This window comes from Lacerta agilis, chromosome 4, assembly GCF_009819535.1.
Source record: "Lacerta agilis isolate rLacAgi1 chromosome 4, rLacAgi1.pri, whole genome shotgun sequence".
Classification (NCBI taxonomy): Eukaryota; Metazoa; Chordata; class Lepidosauria; order Squamata; family Lacertidae; genus Lacerta; species Lacerta agilis.
In genome coordinates, this window is record NC_046315.1 from 70942138 (window position 1) to 70963261 (window position 21124).

The 21124-nt window shown below is 41.4% G+C and overlaps 2 protein-coding genes across 3 annotated transcripts in view; one reads left to right on the forward strand and one right to left on the reverse strand.

Moving 5' to 3' along the window:
* Positions 1 to 21124, reverse strand: part of GABRA5 (gamma-aminobutyric acid type A receptor subunit alpha5) — a 63481-nt gene that overhangs the window by 18977 nt on the left and 23380 nt on the right. For both annotated transcript variants that reach the window (XM_033147530.1, XM_033147531.1), the window contains exon 6: positions 10702 to 10784. In XM_033147530.1, the coding sequence (XP_033003421.1) occupies positions 10702 to 10784 (83 nt within the window). The remainder of the gene's footprint in view (positions 1 to 10701; positions 10785 to 21124) is intronic.
* GABRB3 (gamma-aminobutyric acid type A receptor subunit beta3) overlaps positions 1 to 21124 on the forward strand; it is a 184791-nt gene that overhangs the window by 10734 nt on the left and 152933 nt on the right.

Below are 21124 nucleotides of genomic sequence, written 5' to 3' on the forward strand. Positions count from 1 at the left end.
TATCTCTGCCCCAAGGCTTAGGGTCAGTAGCTTTCTCCTCTCTGACTATGGTCCTGCACAATACCAAAGAGGCACTAAGGCATTCAAGAAGACAAGGTTTTCAATGGCCTAAATTCTCTTCGGGATGGAAGTAAAAGCTACTCATTATAGAATGTGGATGACTGCTAAGTAACCAGTAATGCAGCTGCAACAGCTTCTTAACATATACTGCAGTAATAGAAGGAAATCGTTTTGAGTCTGCAGGCAAAATGCTGGGGCCACTGTTATCTCAGTATGGAGTACTTGGAATGCATGATACTATGAAATGCTTTTCATACAGAGGGCTAATGTAATGTTTGGAGTTTGCAAATTCCAAACACTTTGTCGTTAATAATGGAAATATTTTCAATGTAACAAAAATGATACTTTTTACAGAGGAGTGAAAGATGGGAATTTAAATTGAGACTTTAAATTGAGAACAATGCACATATGCAAAGTCAAATATTCAAGTTTTGATTTGCAGTTTTTCCCACTGTTAGTTACATAATAATCAATGTCACTTTACTTCCTGCATCCCTCTGACCTCACTGTTAGCTGTCACTCCAAAGCCATACCTATCTCTTTAACTCAGAATTACACTTCATGCATCTGATGATCACAGACTTTTATGCCTTAATAACCCAGATAGTTTTTAAGCTGACACAAGAATTTTTTTTGTCTTTGCTGCAACAGATCAACTAGGGCTGCCATACACCTTGAATTTTCCAGACATTGCCAGGATTCATCCTTCAAAAATGGCATCTGGGCGGAATTTTCAGAATTCAGTTTAAATTTTCAGAATTCAGTTTAAATGCAGCCCATTTTGGAAGTGTTGAATTTTTGGCAAATTTCCTATAAAAAGTTCAACAACTTTGGCAAAACAAAAGCTCGACGACTTTTTGTCCAGATTTTCTCTTGTGAAATATGACAACCTTAGATCAACATTACTATCCTTATGGAAGCATCAAAATAAAGACTTGCATTTCAAATTCTAATTTCAGTCCATTTTTTATTTCACCCATGGAGATATTCAAGTGGAATGGAATATCCATGAGGGTTTTGCAAGAAAGATTCATAAGTAAGAGACAAAGCTCTTGTCCAAGGACGTTTCACTCAAGGCCCATCATGTATTCTCATGGAAACAACACTTTACAAGAGAGCTTTGTGACAGTTTCTTGCTCCGGTGGGCAAGACTTTTATGTGTTCCACATTTTGGGAGTGGATCATTATAGCGTGCTTTGTGTAGGCCTGGCTTTCAGACGGAAGCTTTAGACCTGTCTCAGCATTTGTTTTCAGGAGCCTGACAACAGCTTACAGCTTTCTGTGCCCTGTATTGCTTCTTTTCTTCAGTAAGTGTAATTGCAAGTTTATACTAACAGCACATAAAGCCATGTCTTGTATTGTGTCTCCTACTAAAGCAAAGGCATACAGGTCTGTTTCTCAGAAATTTCTGTCATTCCTGTAACTCTAATAGTCCTCTCTCAACTAAGATTATGGGCTTTTGATTAAAGGGAAAGTCTACCATCAAGGTGAGCGCATTCAAACTGGAACCCCATACAAACATTTCTGTTGGCTTTTCAGTGGCATGAGATTAAGGAAGTATATTTTTTGAATCACAGACTATTCAGTCAAGCAAACAAGCAGACGAGAGGAGCCACAGAGACGGGATGGGAGATAATACGATAAAACAGATTCATTGTTTAGAATTTCAGAGGATACAGGTACAAGAACAAGCAGTTAGCTGATATCCGTTAACAACACAAACAGAAAAGTCCTCTCCAGGAGTTCAGCCTGAAGATGCAGAGGCTAAAATTGTAGAAGAAGGCAAGCCTTGCCCCCAACAGCTATGCCAGCTTCACATCAGACTATGATGCTTTGAAGGGAACTTCTAAGCACATTTGGCTGGATACACTCAGAAGTTTCCTCATGACTGGGAACCCAGCCACTATCAGGCTTCCTGATTCCAAGAAAGCTTTTACATATGTTCAGCTAAATATGCTCACAAGCCCTCTTCAGACCTTCCCTCTCAGTGCTGGAAGACTAAAGCAGGAGGGTGTATGCTCAGTACATGTGGGGAGGCCGGGGGTGGGGTGGGGGCTGCACAAGTGCCCCTGCCCCAGTTTTTGTCCTGCACATATTCATGCCAAAAGAGGGCTCTTGTCATTTTGTTCTGAATCTAATTTACGATATCATAGGGGAACCTTGGGCCAGTCACCATTTCTCAGCCTAATTTACCTCACAGAGTTGTTGTGAGGATCCAATAGGGAAGGGGAGAACCATAGAAGCAACCTTGAGCTTTTTGGATAAAAGGCAGGAAATAAATATAACAAGAAGAAAAACAGTGATTGTTCCTTATGCCCTTTAAAAGTCCTTCCCGCTTCTTCCTTGCTGCATTTTCTTTGTGGCTTTCAGCCCAGAGATATAACATTCCCTCTGACTAGTCTTAGGTGGAATCTACACATATATAAAAAACGTTGTGAAAATGCTTTTAAAAGAAAATTTCCCTGTAAAATATACTGAATTTGCAGTTCAGTCTGGAAAAGGGTTTCAAGTAAATTATAATGACCATTATTAGTTCTTCCCATCAAGGTTCATATTTCCATTTAAAAAAATACTTTCTCTTCTGTTTGTTTTTTAGCTTTATATAGTAACTATAGGAAAGAATAGGAGAAATTCAATGTTGCACTTAGTGTTTTAGCAGTTTACCAGTTGTGTTGGTGGAGTGACTTGTGCAAGAGGCCAGCATGGTTCTCGTAGCTGGTTGCACAACAAATTGCTGTAGCACCGACACTTCCAGTTGCACAACCAGCTTCTCCTGGCACAACTTTTGCACTGGATTTTGTATTGCACAACCTTTATCTCATCCTTATGCCAGCACAACACCCCCTTGCATTGGCAGTCAGAGAATGCGGAATCCAGGCCAACAATCCTGTTTTCTTCTGGCTAGATAGTTGAACACACACACACACACACACACACCAATTCTTGAAGCATTTTCAAAAAGTTATCAGGAAAAGTTCAAGCTTCTTCCAAAAGTTCTCTAAGCATAAAGGTAAAGGTAAAAAGGTAAAGGACCCCTTGATGGTTAAGTCCAATCAAAGGTGACTGTGGGGTTGCAGCACTCATCTCGCTTTCAGGCCGAGGAAGTCAGTGTTTGTCCACAGCTTTGCAGGTCATGTGGTCAGCATAACTAAACCACTTCTGGTGCAATGGGACAATGGGACGGAAACCAGAGCAGTGCACGGAAACACCATTTAGCTTCCCGCCACAGCGGTACCTATTTATCTACTTGCACTGGTGTGCTTTTGAACTGCTAGGTGGGCAGGAGCTGGGACAGAGCAACAGAAGCTCACCTTGTCATGGGGATTCGAACCGCCAACCTTCTGAGTGGAAAGCCTAAGAGGTTCAGTGCTTTAGACCACAGAACCACCTGCGTCCCTCTTCTAAGAATAAACACCTGCCTCCTTCCAAACACTTCCCTGCCAACACTTTTGTTCCCAATTCCTCTTTACAGCTGCTTTCCCTCCATGTGAGGCTCAAACGATAATTGGAGGGTACAAAATGGCAGCTGTCCCTTCTAAAATAGCAGAAAATGCAGCTTCAAAAGGGAGGAAAGAATGGATGCCATACTCAGGAGGAGTTTGAAGCACAACACATCTCCTTATAAGCCATGATCATGGAAACCTGGAAGGAAGGAATGGCAGCTCTGGAAGCAAAGGGAGATGTAATAGCAGAAAAGCTGGATGGAGACACTGCTTCTGTAACCATAGATTTAAGTTTGCAGCCAGAACAAAAAATAGATAAATAAAAGGCTGCTTCAGGAAAATAAAGACATTAAGTCTAAGCCTGAGGAAGTTGAAAACATTTAACAAAATGTTAATTTACATGTGTGCAGGTTTAAAGAAGGGGCAGAATGAGATAATACTACAGAATTTCCCTGGAATTGTCCCCAGAAGATATGAAGAGAGCAATGTCAGCATATCTATGTGATGCAGCCCCCCAAAAACAATATTGTTATGTGCTTCCACAGTTTTAAAAAGAAAGACAAGATCTGTACAGTTTTGAGAAATGTTGAAGGAATAATACACAACAATAATCCAGTCATGATCTTACAGGATTTATTCTCAGATACTTTGAAAAAACGAAGCACAGAGTTGCGCTCCACAACACTCGATAACTGCAAGATGCAGGAATAAGATACTATTTTCAGTTTTGTTTAGTTAGTTTCCCTAAAGCAGGGGTCAGCAACCTTCGGCTCTCCAGATGTTTCGGACTACAATTCCCATCATCCCTGACCACTGGTCCTGTTAGCTAGGGATCATGGGAGTTGTAGGCCAAAACATCTGGAGAGCCGAAGGTTGCCTATGCCTGCCCTAAAGGAAACACCAAACTCTCAACCACAAACCACAAGGAAGCCACAGAACTATTTACAACAGTAGAACTGGACTCTCCCACTTGAGGTTATTGATTTGTTGCAGCAGCAGGATAGTGAACCCATTGGTAAAAAAGACCCTGTTCAAGATCCCAGGTGGGAGAGCTGCAGCAAAGCCAATAGACCATTGAAGAGAAGACTGGGACAAGGAAGAGGTGGCATTGCACATATTTCAGAAAGGTTACAAACGTCTAGAAAATAAGCAGGAACTAAGGCAGAACTATTGCAAGGCAAGAATGCGGTTTCAAAGGGGGGGGGGTGTTTTTATAGAAGCTAAAGCAATCAGACTGGAATGATCTGAAAACATAAACATCTTAAAAGTACCAGGGTGTTGGGACCTGAGATTTAAAAGAAAATGCCCAGTTTAAAACATCCCATCATTTACTTGATTAAAATGTTTGATTTTTGTGCTTGTGGTTTATTCCATACTCTTAGTGGTACTTGAGAACCCTCTAACGTTGAAAGAGGACCCACTCCTTGCTCTACGTTTTAAAGGTTTTTAAATTCATAATTCAAATGTTTTTTTAAATATTTCTCAGGGCAACCATGTTGCACAGTTTACAGATGAAAAGGAATGAAAACTATGTTAGAAATAAAGAGAGAAAGATATAAGGGTGAATTTCATTCCTGAGCTGAACACCAACCCAAAGTTGGCGCACTAACTTAATTAAGACCTACTTAAACTTTCAAACTCTGATCTAATAGAGGACTAAGTACACACACCCTTGTCCTAACCTTCCTGCCTGTACGTAGGTCAATATCAACTGAAAAGTTAGGTTAATCACCTAGTATCACTACACTTAAGGCTGATTAGTGTCACTAAGAAAGCAATGAATTTTTTAATTGATTCACAAAATACTGCTGTCAGATTTATAAAGCCTTTATAAGCAATGGAGGATCTAACAACATTTATTTATTTAAAAGATTTCCATATAGGAAAATGTCCTCTGGATGGCTTACAATTTTTTTTAAAAAAGAAAACAATTCAAACCAAGATTTCAACACTACTTATTCCTTCTGGCTGACATAGCAACATGTGTTTCTATTTCTAAATTGTTTCTTTATCCAGAAAATTTGTCCACATTATATACACTTTCAAATGAGAATTTTATAGCACTACTAGAGATTTTCGGTACTCAACTAAGAGTATAGAAAACTGGAAAACTTTACAGTGACAACTTTACCACAGCAAGTGTAGAATTATCACACTGTCAAAAGAGCGGCACACATTAGCAAATTCATCTTTGAGTGAGGTGAACGCAATATCATTAACACTATGTGCAAAATGTGATTTAGGAGCTAAGTCAATTGTCTGGGCAGGGGGGCTCCTTTGTCTGGATTAGACATTTGCTCAGTAGACCAAAGAACTGCGGTGAAATTCTCATTCTGACATTGCTTTGCTGGCATGACCTTGAAGGAAAGTCAATTAACCTCTTTCTGCTCCAAATATCTTGTTTGTACAAAATCATAATCATATTTACCTGCTTCTATTGAGCTGCTGGAAAGCCTCACTCAATAACTGCAGAATACCTGTTGGGCCCAGTGAAGGAGCAGAAGATTGCTACAGCAGACTGAAAGATAATCTTGTTGGAATTTCACCAGACAGGCAAAAAAGTATGGCCACATATTATACGTAGAGGAGACCAGCCCAACTTCAGTTGGTGTATGGTAGAGATGGGAAACTAGATCCTTATTGGGTCTGGGCAATATATCAATAGATCGCCCAAAGTTTGAAGTCCATATTGTGATAATCAGTTTCATAATTTTTGACCTGGCAATCTATGCAAAAACCACAATGTGTGTGTGTGGGGGGGGGGGAATGTGAAGCCAGCCTCTACGTAGCTCCATCCTTATTTCAGACAACGTGATACATCGGTATATTGCAATGTTTAGCTGATGATTTATCACAATGTTGAAAACCAGATATTGGCCAGCCCTAAATCTACCCCAAGTCCTGTGGGCAAAGTTTGACAGGTGTGCATGGCTGACCAGTTGTCAGTCACCTGACATCTCAATGACACCAGACCACCAGTTTATGCCCACGCAGCAATGTCTTTACCGGTCCCACATTTGATGTCATTTGTGACAGGATGTGTAGAGCAGGTGGGCATGGGTCTTGCAGGCCAAATGGGGATGACATATGGACATAATTAGGCCCATGGGGCAGAGGTTCCCCACTTACTGTATGCTGTAGTGAGTATATAAACTTGCAAGTTGCATATAATTCCTCGCGGGGAAGGATAGGAAGACAGCTAAATCTGGAATGAGTCTTCTAAATCTTTGGTAGGCAATATGCAAAGATGATGAAGATGAACCAAGAAGAGATACCACCTTCTCTCTTCTTGCATTGCTTGCTTGCTAACATCAACTTAGTAAAAAAGAAAAGTAAAAGTAAAGTAAAGCTAAAGGACCCCTGGACGGTTAAGTCCAGTGAAAGGTGACTATGGGGTTGCGGCACTCATCTTGCTTCAGGCCGAAAGAGCAGGCATTTGTCCACAGACAGCTTTCTGGGTCATGTGGCCAGCATGACTAAACCACTTCTGGCACAACAGAACACCATGATGAAAGCCAGAGTGCACAGAAACGCCGTTTACCTTCCCGCCACAGCAGTACTGATTTATCTCCTTGCACTGGCGTGCTTTCGAACTGCTAGATTGGCAGAAGCTGGGACAGAGCAATGGGAGCTCATCCCATTGTGGGGATTGAAACCACCAACCTTCTGATTGGCAAGCCCAAGAGGCTCAGAGGTTTGGTCACAGCGCCACCCGCATCCTGTTCTATCAACTTAGTAGCATCTTGTCTGTTTGTCTGCTGCTATCTAGGACATATGCGTAACTTCAGGGAAAGGTACCCTCAAAAGAAGTGGGTGGTAGTGTTTATTTCCCTATCCCTGCCCCAGACATTCTAATATGAAAGGCAACATTTATGGCTATCAATAGTACACTTTCTAAAGAATGCTATGTTCATGGTAACCTACTGGTCTGATGCTGTACACCCTGTTTCCATCTAGTCTTCCTCACATACTTTGGGCTATATGCAATGTTGTTCCTCTTCAGAGCATACCCATTGAAACTGATGAATATAAATAATTTAGGGTTCTTAATTTCAATAGGTCTACTTTGAATAAAATTGAGATAGATACCTTGCATTGTCCTCCTGCTATTTGCCTACCCATGGACTTTCTAGACTCCATTTCCCCACAAACTGCTCTGCTGTTTAACTGTAAACCTCACTTCCACAACATGCCTGTCTGGCGCGTGCGTTATATTCATCACACACACACACACACACACACACACACAGAAAAGAGACTTTTACTAGGAAAGTCATTGTAAAGAAAATGAAGGTGGGGGGAGGGGCCAAAGAGCAAAGCCTCTGTTTTAGCAAGCTCAGATAAAAGATTTTATATGAGAGCATGGTACTCTTGAATGGGCTAATTAAATCCAAGTGTATCATGCTGTGGTTGTGAATGAGACATTTCTATGTTTTTGTTTTCAAGCTGCCTGATTAACAAAGCAAAGGTTAAGCTTTTGGCTGTCCCTTCACGTTAGCATGCAGAGACCCCACTTGTGCTATTGCACTTTATATTTGATCAACACAGTAATCTGCAAGGCAGTGGGAGTTTCTGTCATCTGCATTTTTAAGAGCCAAGGTTGCCCAAAAGAAAACAGTCCTACATACAAAGTTGCTCAGTCAGAGCCTAGACGTGTTGAAATATGTGTGTGTGTGTGTGTGTGTGTGTGTGTGTGTGTGAAAGATGGCCTGCACTGGTTGAAAAGGAAACAAATTATATGGCTAAGGCTGAATTCATCAGCAGCTCAGAGTTGGAGGATCACTGAGCACATGAGTAATTTTATTGTCACCTTTGATTTTGTTTGACAAACTGAAAGCTCCTTATGAGCTCTATCCCACACCATTTGATGCTTTCAAAACACAATCCTGCATCTGAATGGGTTCTAAGAAACAGCACTTAGAGTTTATATTGGCTTTCTAAAACTCTTTGCTGCAGGGATATCCAAGGGCACCTCCAGATTGTTAGTGTTTTGTGGAAGGGATTCAAGTGCACTCTGGGTAATTTAGGTTTGTGCAATTAAGGTGGATCCAAGTGCTCTGCAACAAACCCACTATGTAAAAAAAAAAGGACTTTTGGGGGTTAGAGAAAGAGAAAAGTGTGGCATGAACGAATGACTAACGGAAAGATGTATAAACACTACACAAGCCAATCAAAATAGATGTCTGATGTAGGTCCACTGCTGTATAAGCTTTCTGAATGTAAATCAAAACAGATGCTCAATACATGCTGGATATAATCAAACCTTCCTGTATGCTTTGTCCAAATAGATTAGGATGAAAGTTCAATAAATAGTACATCTGGAGGACCCCCAAGTACGAGATAGTCTACCAAAAGAATAAGGCTGCTGCAGTGGAGTTGATAAATGTTCCTATTTTCCTCTGAGGAGTGTTGGAGCATATGCACAGCTCCTTCACTGTTGTAAAAGTACTGTACACGTTGAACTGTTCCTCTGATTTTTCTCTGTGGCAGCCAAGCATAGGATCTAACTCCTAGGAGCCCCCCCTCCAAGATAGGGTGCTATGACGTTAGTTTTTCCTGCTCTTATCCTTATCTGGTCAGTTTGCTCTCTCTGTTCTTTCTGCCTGCTTTAGCAAGCAAAGCTCTTGTTTTGCTGTACAACTGGCAGGAAGTGAGGGTGGGTGTCAAGTCTAGGGGATGAGCAGGTCAGGATAATCTTCAAATATGTCACCTTCTATTGCTGCTATGGAATTGTTCAAGGGCTATGCATTTTCTTCACATCGTCTCTGCTCTCTCTCTCTTGTTTTATTTGTCTGTGGTACCCATCATTCTGGATGCTGTCAAATGAGAACATATAGACCATATGCCCAAAATATTGTGCTCTGGAGCATAATGCAGCATAGCTTCTCCTTAATCCCAGCCCTTCTTTCTGGACCTGTGCATACCATATTGGACGGAAAAGTGCATTATGGTTCTCCGGAGAGATAATTCTTTGAATATTTTGTGTCTCTGCTGGAAAAACTATACAAGTTGTCCAGAGCATTCCATAAAAGTGCACATGTAAATACTGTACTAACACAATTTGAGACTTAATGGAATGATCATTTTCACATAAATATAAAAATCCCCAGGCACCCGCCGCACAGTGACTAGCTGCTCTGCTTGCAGCTCCTAATGAATAACTGTGTCACATGGCTGTTCTCTCATTTATGAAATAAAATCCATCCCAGGTCCCCTTTCTCACACTTGTAACATGCAGGGAGACGCAAGCCGAAGCACAGATATCTTGGCAATGTGTGGCACACTTCCCAAAGGCCGTCTATTAACCCATTTTTATAGTACCTACAAAATTTTCAAATGATAGTGGCTATGACCCTCAGCTGACTTTGCTTGTGGCTCACAGCACAACTATTGTTGACTGTGATCACTTTCTGTGAGATAAATTCGCCCCCCCCCCCCGACTGCAAAAGCCAAAGTTATCACAGTATATAAAGTGAGTGTGGTTTGCCATTGGGATGATTGCCTCTGGGGATTATAGGGAGTTAACTATGGAAGCTGGTCTGAGCAAGAAAAAAGTCCTTGCTAGTGCTCCCCCCTGGCGGATACTCAAGGGTACCATCACCTTTTTAAAAGAAATGTTTAAAATGTGGAATAACTTCATGGTGAGTACTAGCACCTTTTTTTCTTAAAACAAAAAACAAACAAAAAACCCAGCACTGACTAGATCAAATGTACAATTATAAAGAACAGATGTAGGAAACCAAAGGTAGTGTCAGATCCTTCACATTTAGCTAAGTTACCCTCATGGCACACAGAAACAGCATTAAAATAGGCTCCCTTGATCTTGCTCAAGGGACACTGAGGTCCACCTCCAGGGGTCTTCTGGCAGTTCTCTCACTGCATGAGGTTACAGGGAACCAGGAAGAGGGCCTTCTCGGTAGTGGCGCCCTCCCTGTGGAACACCCTCCCTTCAAATGTCAAGGAGATAAAGAACTACCCAACTTTTAGAAGACATCTAAAGGCAGCCCTGTATCAGGAGGTGTTTAACGTTTGATATTTTATCATGCTTATATGTTTTTTTCTAAACAAAATAAAAAATTCCTTCCAGTAGCACCTTAGAGACCAACTAAGTTTGTTCTTGGTATGAGCTTTCGTGTGCATGCACACTTCTTCAGATAGGTGGGGTATAAATTATTATTATTATTATTAAAACACTTACAACTTCCAAATTTTAACGGGCAAGCATGTGCATCCATGGGGAAGTCTTCCAGCTGCATGGGGCATTCAGCAGAGATGGTCAATCTGACAGAGAGAGAAAGAGAGACAATTCAGGGTTTGTTGGTTCGATACACAGAGAAATATAGCTATACCAGATAAACAGGGATCCACATGGACCATTACACGTTTGATAGATCATGCAGGAGGATTGGCAGGGCCATGTCACCCAACCTCACTCACTGCCATGCTCCTCCAATGTCCATGCATTCATTTGTATGTGGGGAGACCTATTTCTGGTGAACCTTCCATGTGCAGAAGTCAGGGGAGTATGGTGTGCTGGCATGTGGCAGCGCTAGACTGCATGGTCCTGCCTCCAATCATTCTTTCGACACATGGGTTGTATGAACCCCTTACAAATGATGTGTGTGAGAGGTGCTGCAAGCACAACCATATTTTCCACACCTTCTCATGGGAATTAAATGATTTCTAAGTCACATATGGAAGCTTTAATAATGTGTTGATGATGCAACAATTGTTTCCTTACCACTGTAAATTTTAACCAGTTTCTAACAAACTTGGGGCAATAAAGTGTGAATAGCTCATTCTGCCACCCCCCCCCCCACCCAAAATGCTTTTGCTAAAGGCTTTTCTTTTGGCGAAGTCTTAATCCGTAAGACTCCTTCCATATTTATAGTAAGTAAGACTCCCTCCATATTTCCCAGTAGAGGTAATGTTGAATATGACAACGTCAAACGAACACTTGAAGGTATGGAATCATGAATGCCATTCAAATGCTGCCAAGAGATTTTTAAAATCCCATTGATTTTAAAGACTTAGCTGGGAAGCTATCAAGCAATGGGACTCTGAGAGCCAATCATGCAAGAGGAAGTCAGCGAGAACTAGAGAAATATGCCAGAAGGAGGATTTCCTAGTTCTTTGTGGGGTGTTGCAATAAAATTGCAAGCTGAATTAGTGTTGGGTGATCAGACACTCTGGTGGTACTTTAACTAATGGGGAGGGAGAGATATATATCTAACAGGACGGGTTGTTACTTTTAGACTGATTTATGTGTGTTCAGTGGATGCATGGCTGTGTACACATCATGCATCGTGGCGACCCAGAAGTGGGCAGAAAGGGGGGAGAATGGGGCAGGACAGGAGCAGGCAGGGGCGGAACAAGCTGATGTGTTCATTGTGCAAGATGACCCAGAATGCAACTCCCATGCAAATCTGGGGTTGCCTGTACATCCAGGTACACGTGTGAGCAAACCGAAAAAGCCAACAAGTTTAATGTTTCACTTTCACACTAAAACTATTCTCTCTGTTGTTCCCCGTGCTGGTCTAAACCACACCATAATGACAACATCTAAACTATAGTCTCAGGTTCCCCGGGTTTTCCAATATAATCCATTCTTTTATCCATAATAGCCCTGCGGCTGCATGGTACAATTCTAGGTTAGGCAGTGCAAAACCTCCCCTCTCCTTACTGTCAGTCAATAGTTGATATTTTATTCAGGGGTTTTTCCCGTTCCAGATAAATTTTGTTAGTTCTTTTTTCCAATCTTTAAAGCACTTCATGCCCCCCAAAATGGGACTACAATTCCCATCATCCCTAGCTAACAGGACCAGTGGTCAGGGATGATGGGAATTTTAGTCTGAAACATCTGGAGGGCCGGAGTTTGCCTATGCCTGCTGTAAAGGGTGGAGATAACATTTCTGAAGCCCACGTCCCATTCTACAACTATTTCCTTGGACCCCCTCCCCTCCCTCTCAATCAGTAGCCCATCCATCTATACCACTGTCCTCATCTCTGTTCTCTCCATCCATCCATTCAGAGACAGCCCAAGACTTCCTGAGGCAGAGCAGCAAATAGCCCAGCCCTCAAGTTAACATACATAGCACCCAAGGCATAAAATCCTGCAAGCCCCTCTCCCCCTCCCTGGCAGTAAAAAAATATAATGGTAATAGATTAGATAACTAGCCATCTGCTGCTCGTTCATGGAACCCAGAACCAGCTTCTTAATGTGTCTCCCTCACTCTGCTTATTGGTACACAATCTATCCATTCTAGGTGAACTGGTAGCTTTATCTCACAACTAATCAATATACCATTGGCAGAAACACCTATTTCTGAAGTTATAAAAGCGTAGCCTTGTAAAATATCATTAATCTGCAGAAAGGAACAGTTGTCCCCTGAGCTTTCACACAAAACATTGTATGCGGCATGAAAAGCGGTTTAAAAAAAAAATCCATGGAAGAATTCTATATTCCCTAATCCAATCACTTTTCTCCAAATGTGTATAATACTCTTAAAAAGATGTATGGCTGTAAAAAAAAATCTCTGTTAAAAAGAAACCTAACCCAAAGAGTAACCAAGAATGTGTTAAAAAGGAGTTCATGATCCGATTCCCAAAGCACTCAACTGTTCTTCTTTCCTCATCAACCCTAAACAGGAGTTCAAAGAATACATAGGAGGGTAAAGTTTTGAGGACATAGGAGCCAGCACCTAAAGGCCAGGGTCCCTTCACCCCCAATAAAATATTTGAGGGGGCCACCAGCCCCAAGTTGATGGACCTTGCCACTCAAATGGTTTGTGTGTCCCGCATCTTGTGATCAATTATGTGGGGTGGGGCTTACCTGCCCCCCATATTTATTCAAGATAGCACCCCTGGTAGAGGAGATGTATCTGGTGTCTTCACCTTTGACCTTCCTGTGGTGATCTGGAAGATCTGAAGAAACCTTGATTGTGTGGTGATCTTGAAGAGCCTTCTAAACATGTTCAGATAACCACGCAAAGAACCCACTGTTAGATCTTTGACCTCATTGCACAAAGCACAAGTGGACAGTGGGGGCGGCAGAAACAGGACACTGGGGACATGGAGTGGTAAATGTACTCCCTGCATACTTTATTTCCTCACCTGTGAACACCTGAATAGGACTTCAGTCGCCTTAACTTCATGTCACTCGGTCATTACTGTGACTCAGTATCAAGGTGCCATCACCCTATAGGGGAGTTTTCAGTTGTGTGTCTAGTGATGGATGATATTTCTTTCTGCTTGATGTTTTCTAAATTGCTTGAGATGCATATGAACCAGCCATGGAGAAATGGCAGTCACATCTTTTCTATAAAGTCTCAGCATGTGAGTGAATGAGGTGCTTCTAGCCTTTGGGAAAATTCCATGACATAGTTTAGTGGTACTTAAGGGTTTGTACATTGAAGCCTCATTCATTTCTGAACAATCAAGAGAAACTGTACGTAGGAAAGAAATGCAACAGAATAACCTATGGTCGCTCTGTGGCTGTATTATGAGAAACCACGGTTTAGTGAAACATGCATAAACTACAACAAGCCTCCTCCTCCTGTGCCGCGTAAAGAAATTGGGAAGCTTTCATTTCTGTTTTTAGTCTACCATGGCTCCCCATGTCATCAAAACTGTGAAGCATGGTTAACACAAACAACAGTTAATTTCAACCCAGTTTCAGAAACCATGGTTTGATGTTATCTAAAGTTTGTTGTGCCAGAAAACATGACTGTTGCTAAAGAGAAAGTGGAAGCTTCTGAACTCCTCTTCCCAACCAGGCAAGAAGATTAGAGGGAGGAAGCAAACGAGCCCAGGGCTTAATACGGCTTGTGAAAATTATGGAAACCATAGTGCCACCAAGGGATGGTTGCATAATTTTTGCTGCCTTTCTGTAGGTCAGGGATTTTCATCACACCTTATCTATCCATGCAAAGGACAGCATATGATTTAGTGCTACAAAGAAGTCTTAAGATACGACTAAAGATTTGGCTACTGTACAACTATGTCAAAGAGAAGAAACCCCTAAAGTTGGCAATTGGTCAACAAAGTTGTAGACAATGAAATTCAGAAACAAATGAGGCCGGGATATTTTTTTAAAAAACAACAACTAAATTTAACTTTTTAAAAATAAATAAATAAAGAGAAAACCATGCACATTTTTTAAGGCAAACAAAAGATTGAACCATTAGTATGTAGCCAAATTGATGGTCATTTTATTTTTATTTTTGTTCACTGTTCAGTTATTTTGTGTGCACCTGAAGTGATTCACTTTCCTCTAATCTTATTTTTTTAAAAAACAAACAAAACACCCTGGCTTGATCTCTGTCAGTGTTAAGTCCTTCTTAAACCTTAGGGGACTTCAGCTGTGCAAACCTTGCAGAGACCATCTATAAGGAAGTGCCTGCCACTCACTGGACTATATTTACCCACCGCCCACCCTGTCTGTCTTTCTGTTTCTCATACTCTGCAGTTCCTTTCTATGTCCTGCTGTTGATGGGCAGGTACAACTGCAGCCCACCAGTGAATTTGTGATTCAGAAAATCTGGAGCCCCTGTTCATTTCCTACTCACGGTCACAGTCTGTGCCAATTTCCATGCTTTGGGGGGGGGGAACCCGATCATTACTATTTTGCTGTTGCAGATCTCTGATGAAGCTTAATTACTATTTGTATGTTTTTTGTGTGAAGTGCTTTCAAAACTTCAAATGGCAAGGGCTGCGGAAGGGCACAAGTATTGTCCTTATTATTGTTGGCAGGTGCCTTCTTCAGCACAGTGGGTAATTTAAGCCTTGGAGTTACAGAGAAACTTTCTTACTGCCTTTACCTAATCAATGCAGAAGGGGAGCAGAGGCCCCTCCAGACCCTATCTAAACAACAACAACAACAACAGAATGAAAGAAAAGAAAAGAAATGTAGAGATCATAATGGATCGCTCACTGTAGATGTTGACCCAGTGTGCGGCAGCTGTGAAAAATGTGAATTCCATGTTAGGGGTCATTAGGAAAGGGGTTACAAATAAAATGGCCAATATCCAAATGCTGTTATACAAATTCATGGTGAGACCACACTTGGAGACTATGTAAAGCTTCTGGTCTGTCGAAAACAATACTGTTGATCTGGGAAAGGTTCAGGAAAAGGTAACCAAAATTATTGGGCTTTGAGTGACTTCCTTATGAGGAAATATGGAGCTTTTTAGTTTGGGGGAAAGGCAAGGAAGAAGGAACATGATCAAGGTGTTTAAAATTATGGAGAGTTTGGAGAAAATGGATAGGGAGAAGCTTTCCTTCATTTCTCATAACAAGGCTAGGAATTGGTGCCGATAAACTGAAGATCAATCCAGATAAGACTGAGGAACTGTTAGTGAGTGGTTTCCTAGACTGGATGGATGGGAGGTTGCCTGCTCTTGGTGGGGTTACACACCCTCTGAAGAAGCATGTACACAGGTTGGTGGTACTTCTGGATCCATTGCTGTCACTTGAGGCTCAGGTGGCCTAGGTGGCATGGAGTGCCTTCCATCAGCTTCGGTTGGTGGCCCAGCTGCGCCCCTATCAGGGCAGACATAGCCTAATTTCTTTCATTTATGCTCTGGTAACCTCTAGGTTAGATTACTGCAACACATTATATGTGGGGCTGCCTCTGAAGATGGTTCGGGAACTTCAGCTACTACAGAATTCAGCGGCCAGAATTTGCTCACCAGGGCAAGACGGTTTGAGCAAATGACACCGATCTTGGTCTGACTGCTATTGCTAATTTAGGCTGCATCAACAGTACTCTAGTGTCCCAATAAAAGGAAGTTATAATGTTGCTCTATTCTGCGTTGATCAGACCGCACTTGGAATACTGTGTTCGATTCTGGGCACCACAGTTTAAGAAGGATGTTGGCAAGCTGGAATGTGTGCAGAGGAGGGCAACCAAAATGATCAAGGGCCTGGAAACCATGCCTTATGAGGAACGGTTGAGGGAGTTGGGCATGTTTTGCCTGAAAAAGAGGAGACCGAGAGCCACATAGAGGAAGGAGTATGTTTGTATTCTCCTGCTCCAGAGGCTAGGACTTGAACCAACGGATTCAAATTATAATTTACAATAAAGGAGATTCTGACTACCGGTAAACATCAAGAAGAACTTTCAAATAGTAAGAGCTGTTCATCAGTGGAATAAATTCTCTTGGAAGGTGGTGGACTCTCCTTCCTTGGAAGTTTTCAAGCAGTTGGATGGCATCTGTCATGTATGATCTAGTTGAGATTCCTGCACAGCAGGAGGTTGGACTAGATGACCCTTGGGGTTCCTTCCAACTCTATAATTCTATGAGCCTATGATTCTAAGGGTATTTGGTACTGGATTGCTACATCTTGAAACATTTAGTTATTCCTATGGAAATAATTTCTAACTTGAGCTTTCAGTTTGTTGCAATAGAACACTGAAACCGCATTAAGTTTGTTTTATTGATTCCCCCCCTACCACCTAATCAAATATAATTTAAAATCTGTATTCCCCACCACATCTTTTAGCTACTGTAAAAACCTTAGAAGTATCTAAAAGGCTGTGCATTTTGAGGTTTGTTTGTTTGTTTTTACTACATAGAAGTCAATCATACATTTGACATATATTCAATCAAACAATTTAGGACCTTGAAAATTTGATGGAAAAGCCTGAGTGGGAAACATAATGTACCTCATTCCATATAGAAACAATTGGCACTGGGTCATTAGCCTGCATGCAAAATACCCTTCCTTCCTTCCTTCCTTCCTTCCTTCCTTCCTTCCCTCCTTTCTCCCCCTCGCCCACTCTCCACGCACACTCACGATCTTAAATTCATGCTACCAGTTTTTAAATCCTTATAAGAAATCAAGTTGATACATAAAACAAGTCACGTTGGGTGGTGGTTGTTGTTTGTGTTTGTGTGTGTGTAACAGCAGAATAAAAAATACTGGCCGATTTTTCACATAATCTCTTAATCCTTTGCTGCCACACAAAATGTTAAGCAACTTGAGTCAAATGTCATATTTTGGGGTGAGAGAGATTGGCAGATTCTATCTAGCCCATCTTTTAGTTCCTGACAGGCTCACGTCCATCTCCCTTTCCTTGTGAGCCCCAAATATTGTCTCAGAGAGCGAGAGTTCAGTACCTAACATGTTAATGGGATGCTTCTTTATCTCAAGCTAGGTTTTTACAGCCTCGCTGGCCTTCTCGTGCTTGTGTTTATGCGATTACATCAGGTGCTACCGAAACACTAATAACAAAGATGAGAAAAAGAAAAGGCTAACTCACCCCCGTGCATTAAAATGAAAAAGCTTCTCTAGAAGCAGCTATTGATGGAAGTAATGTCCGTACTTATTGAAGGGCAGCTGGGGTAGCCGCTGTTATACCCTACAAGGGATTACACAGCCGGGCTGGGAAAACATCTGGCATGCTAGTTTGTCTCTGCAGAGAACCAACCAGATTTAAAAATTAAGGTAAGTTTTGTTTTTGTTTTTTTAAAGGAAGGGGGGGGGAAATCAGCCGTGTTGTGGCAGCACTAAAAATAGCTCCTTAATTCCACACTAATTCGTTCTAATACCCAGTAAACATTACGGTGCCTATAAAGTTTCTGTTAAATGTATTTATGGGAGCATAGAACTGAAGTGCACCTGATTCTGAACATCATACGCACATACCTGAATGATGCACATGACGCAAGCCTTGAAAACGTTCTCCATTAATAAGCACAGCTACGGGGCCAGGACTTTGTGAGCAAAGATATGGCTGTGGTGCCATCAAGTGGCCATTGTACATATTGCACTCAGTTTCAGCTGGCCCACATTTTATTTTTTTTTGAAATGTACAATTAAGGCAGGTCGAATATTCCCATGTGCAAATGGCACCAACTGCTTGGTTATGGTTAATAAATTCAGCTTCCCTACAACCAAATTCAATGCCAAATAAATAACCAGGTAGTTTTGCAAAATGAACATTTAAAGCTCATCAAAGCATAGCTTTGCTTCTTTGTTCTGCAATTCAACAATCATAGTGGTTTTCTTTGAAAGAAAAGAATCCTGCTTATTTGCTCCCCACTTACACATCAACAGAAAGTTGTGTTTGTATCAATATTCCCATGCTTCCCCACTTGCCAGTTTCATTTCTGATATGCTATGCAAATTAGCAATATCGGACAGAAATATTAATAAAATCTCATTGCTGGTACTCTTCCTTTCTCTATGTGCAAACCTTTTGGGTACCACAAAAACCAGAGCTGTTCCTGTTAGCACTTTATACAGATTTTCCTCTTTGTGAAAGCCTCTTGTTCCAAATTTAGAAACGGACAATGCTCCCCTCTAGGGGCTGATAAGAAACATGCAATCTTAAATTCATGTTGCCAGTTTCCAAACACTTATTAGAAATCAAATTACTACGCAAGTAACCATGCCAGTCACATTGTTTTACAATCAGCTTAGTATTTTTACTGTCCATTTGTCCAGCTAAATCAGATCTGTGGCTCAATTCTAAATATATTTACTTATTTCCCAGTAATTAAACTAATACTTAGATTGCATTTTTAAAATTTATTTTACTATCTCTTGGTTCATAAATGCTGAAGTCATCAAATAATGGGCATATTAAGCGCATTAAGAACATATCTTAAGTAGTTGCTTGGATGGATGAACCAGGCATCATCACTCAAACAACACAGGCAAGAAGAAAACCTCCAATAGATGCTTGGGTTAATAATATCTGGAGCATTGCTCTATCAGAACACTCCACATACCACCAGCAAATAATCAAAGGCATGTAAAAAAAATACATTTAACAGGATATTTTAATACCATAATTATCACAGAGGTATCTGTGGAGGAGATATATTGATTGAAAATGTCTAGTAAACCAGATCGGTAGTTGGGTTCCTACTGAGAGTGTTTGGCGAACCAACATGACAGGGATGAGGGATTGAGGAAAGGAGTGATCATTCTGTGGTATTATGGCAGTGGGCAAAGCTGAAGTGTAACTTTTTAATAAGTGTATTTTTAATAATAATAATCCATAGGCAGAACTGTCATAACTTCTCACCCAACACTTTCCCACAGAGCCAGGTCTCATAGGCAACTGTGTGTCTCTAAAGGCAGTGAAGCCCAAACTGATGCTGAACTTGGGATGGGAAGGATTAGGGAACTTGATATCGATTTGGAGTTAACACATGCCTTTTCCTGCCTTTTTGTCTGCTCAACACAGCAGGTCATTCCAAAGCAGCGTCTCGGGGCCAACCACGATGTGTGCATGTGTTTTGTTTTGTTTTGTTTTAAAAAGCGGGGGCACCAGATTGGCACACGAACGGGGAGGTGTCTCAGCTCAAGGGAAGCCTGCTGTACAGGGGCACTCACTCTTTGGGTACAGTCATGTTACATAAAGCTAAGTGGCGTCACAACAGGTGAGGCTGCGGTTGTCAGCACCTTGGACAGCGTCCTGCTAGCTGGAGGATTCTCCCAGAGAGAAAACTCCTTGTCTCAGCAAGGCACAGAAGCCTTCTGATGTGGCCAGAAGGCTGGCCAGTCTGGTCCTTCTGACAGCCCCTCAGCCCAGTTCGAGCCTTATTATTCAGCCACTAGCAACTATGCTGTAGTGTTTGTATAGAAACATATGAAGCTGCCTCGTATTCAGTCAGGCAGACCACTTGTCCATGTTCCTTAGTGCTGTCTTCACTGCCTAGTAGTGGATCGTTTTAAGACTAGGTGCTTACCTGAAGATGCCAGGATTGAACCTGGGACCTTCTGCTTGCAAAGCAGATGTTCTATCACTGAGCTACAGCCATTCTTTCATTAGTTATTATTATTACTTATTCAATTTATATGCAGTCCTTCAGTTCACAGGATAAAAATACAAAAGCACAAATAAATAGCTAAACCAGGAGCAACAAAACAATAACCTCCACTCCCACAAGCACATCTAAAAGGTTGTATAATATCAATCAGCTCAAGGCCTGGTTGAAGAGGAAAATATTGGGAGTAATGTAGTACCTTGGTTCTCAAACTTAATCTGTTCCGGGAGTCTGTTCGACTCCTGAAATAGTTCAAAAACCAAGGCATGCCTTCTGATTGGCTGCAGGAGCTTCCTGCACTCAAGCAAAAGCTGCGTCGGATGTTCGGCTTCTGAAAAACGTTCAACAGCCGGAACACTCACTTCTGGGTTTGCAGTGTTTGGGAGCCAATTTGTTCAGGAGCCAAGCCGTTCAACAACCAAGGTACCACCGTACTGGCTATTTTTAATGGGAGGAAAGCCCCATTGATCTAGTCCCCCCTGCATTAATGTTTTAAGAGATCAGGCACACAAGGGTTAAATATGTGAATAAGGTTGTATCTAATTTGGTGCTCACATCCCCAGCAGAGGGGTATTTCCAGCTCAAATTCTATCAAGAAAGGCACTCAAGAAGACTGAGTGTCTATGAAAACTCCAACTTTGTGGATGTATGTTGCTTTCTTTTCTTTCTTTCTTTCTTTCTTTCTTTCTTTCTTTCTTTCTTTCTTTCAAAAAGTGACCATAACTGTTATGGAGAAAACTACAGCAATTGTGCTTTATGGAATGGAAAATTTAAGTGCTGACCTTGTTACAAGTCTGCAATACTTGTATATGCTACTGGAATAGATGTTAGGAGTGCTGA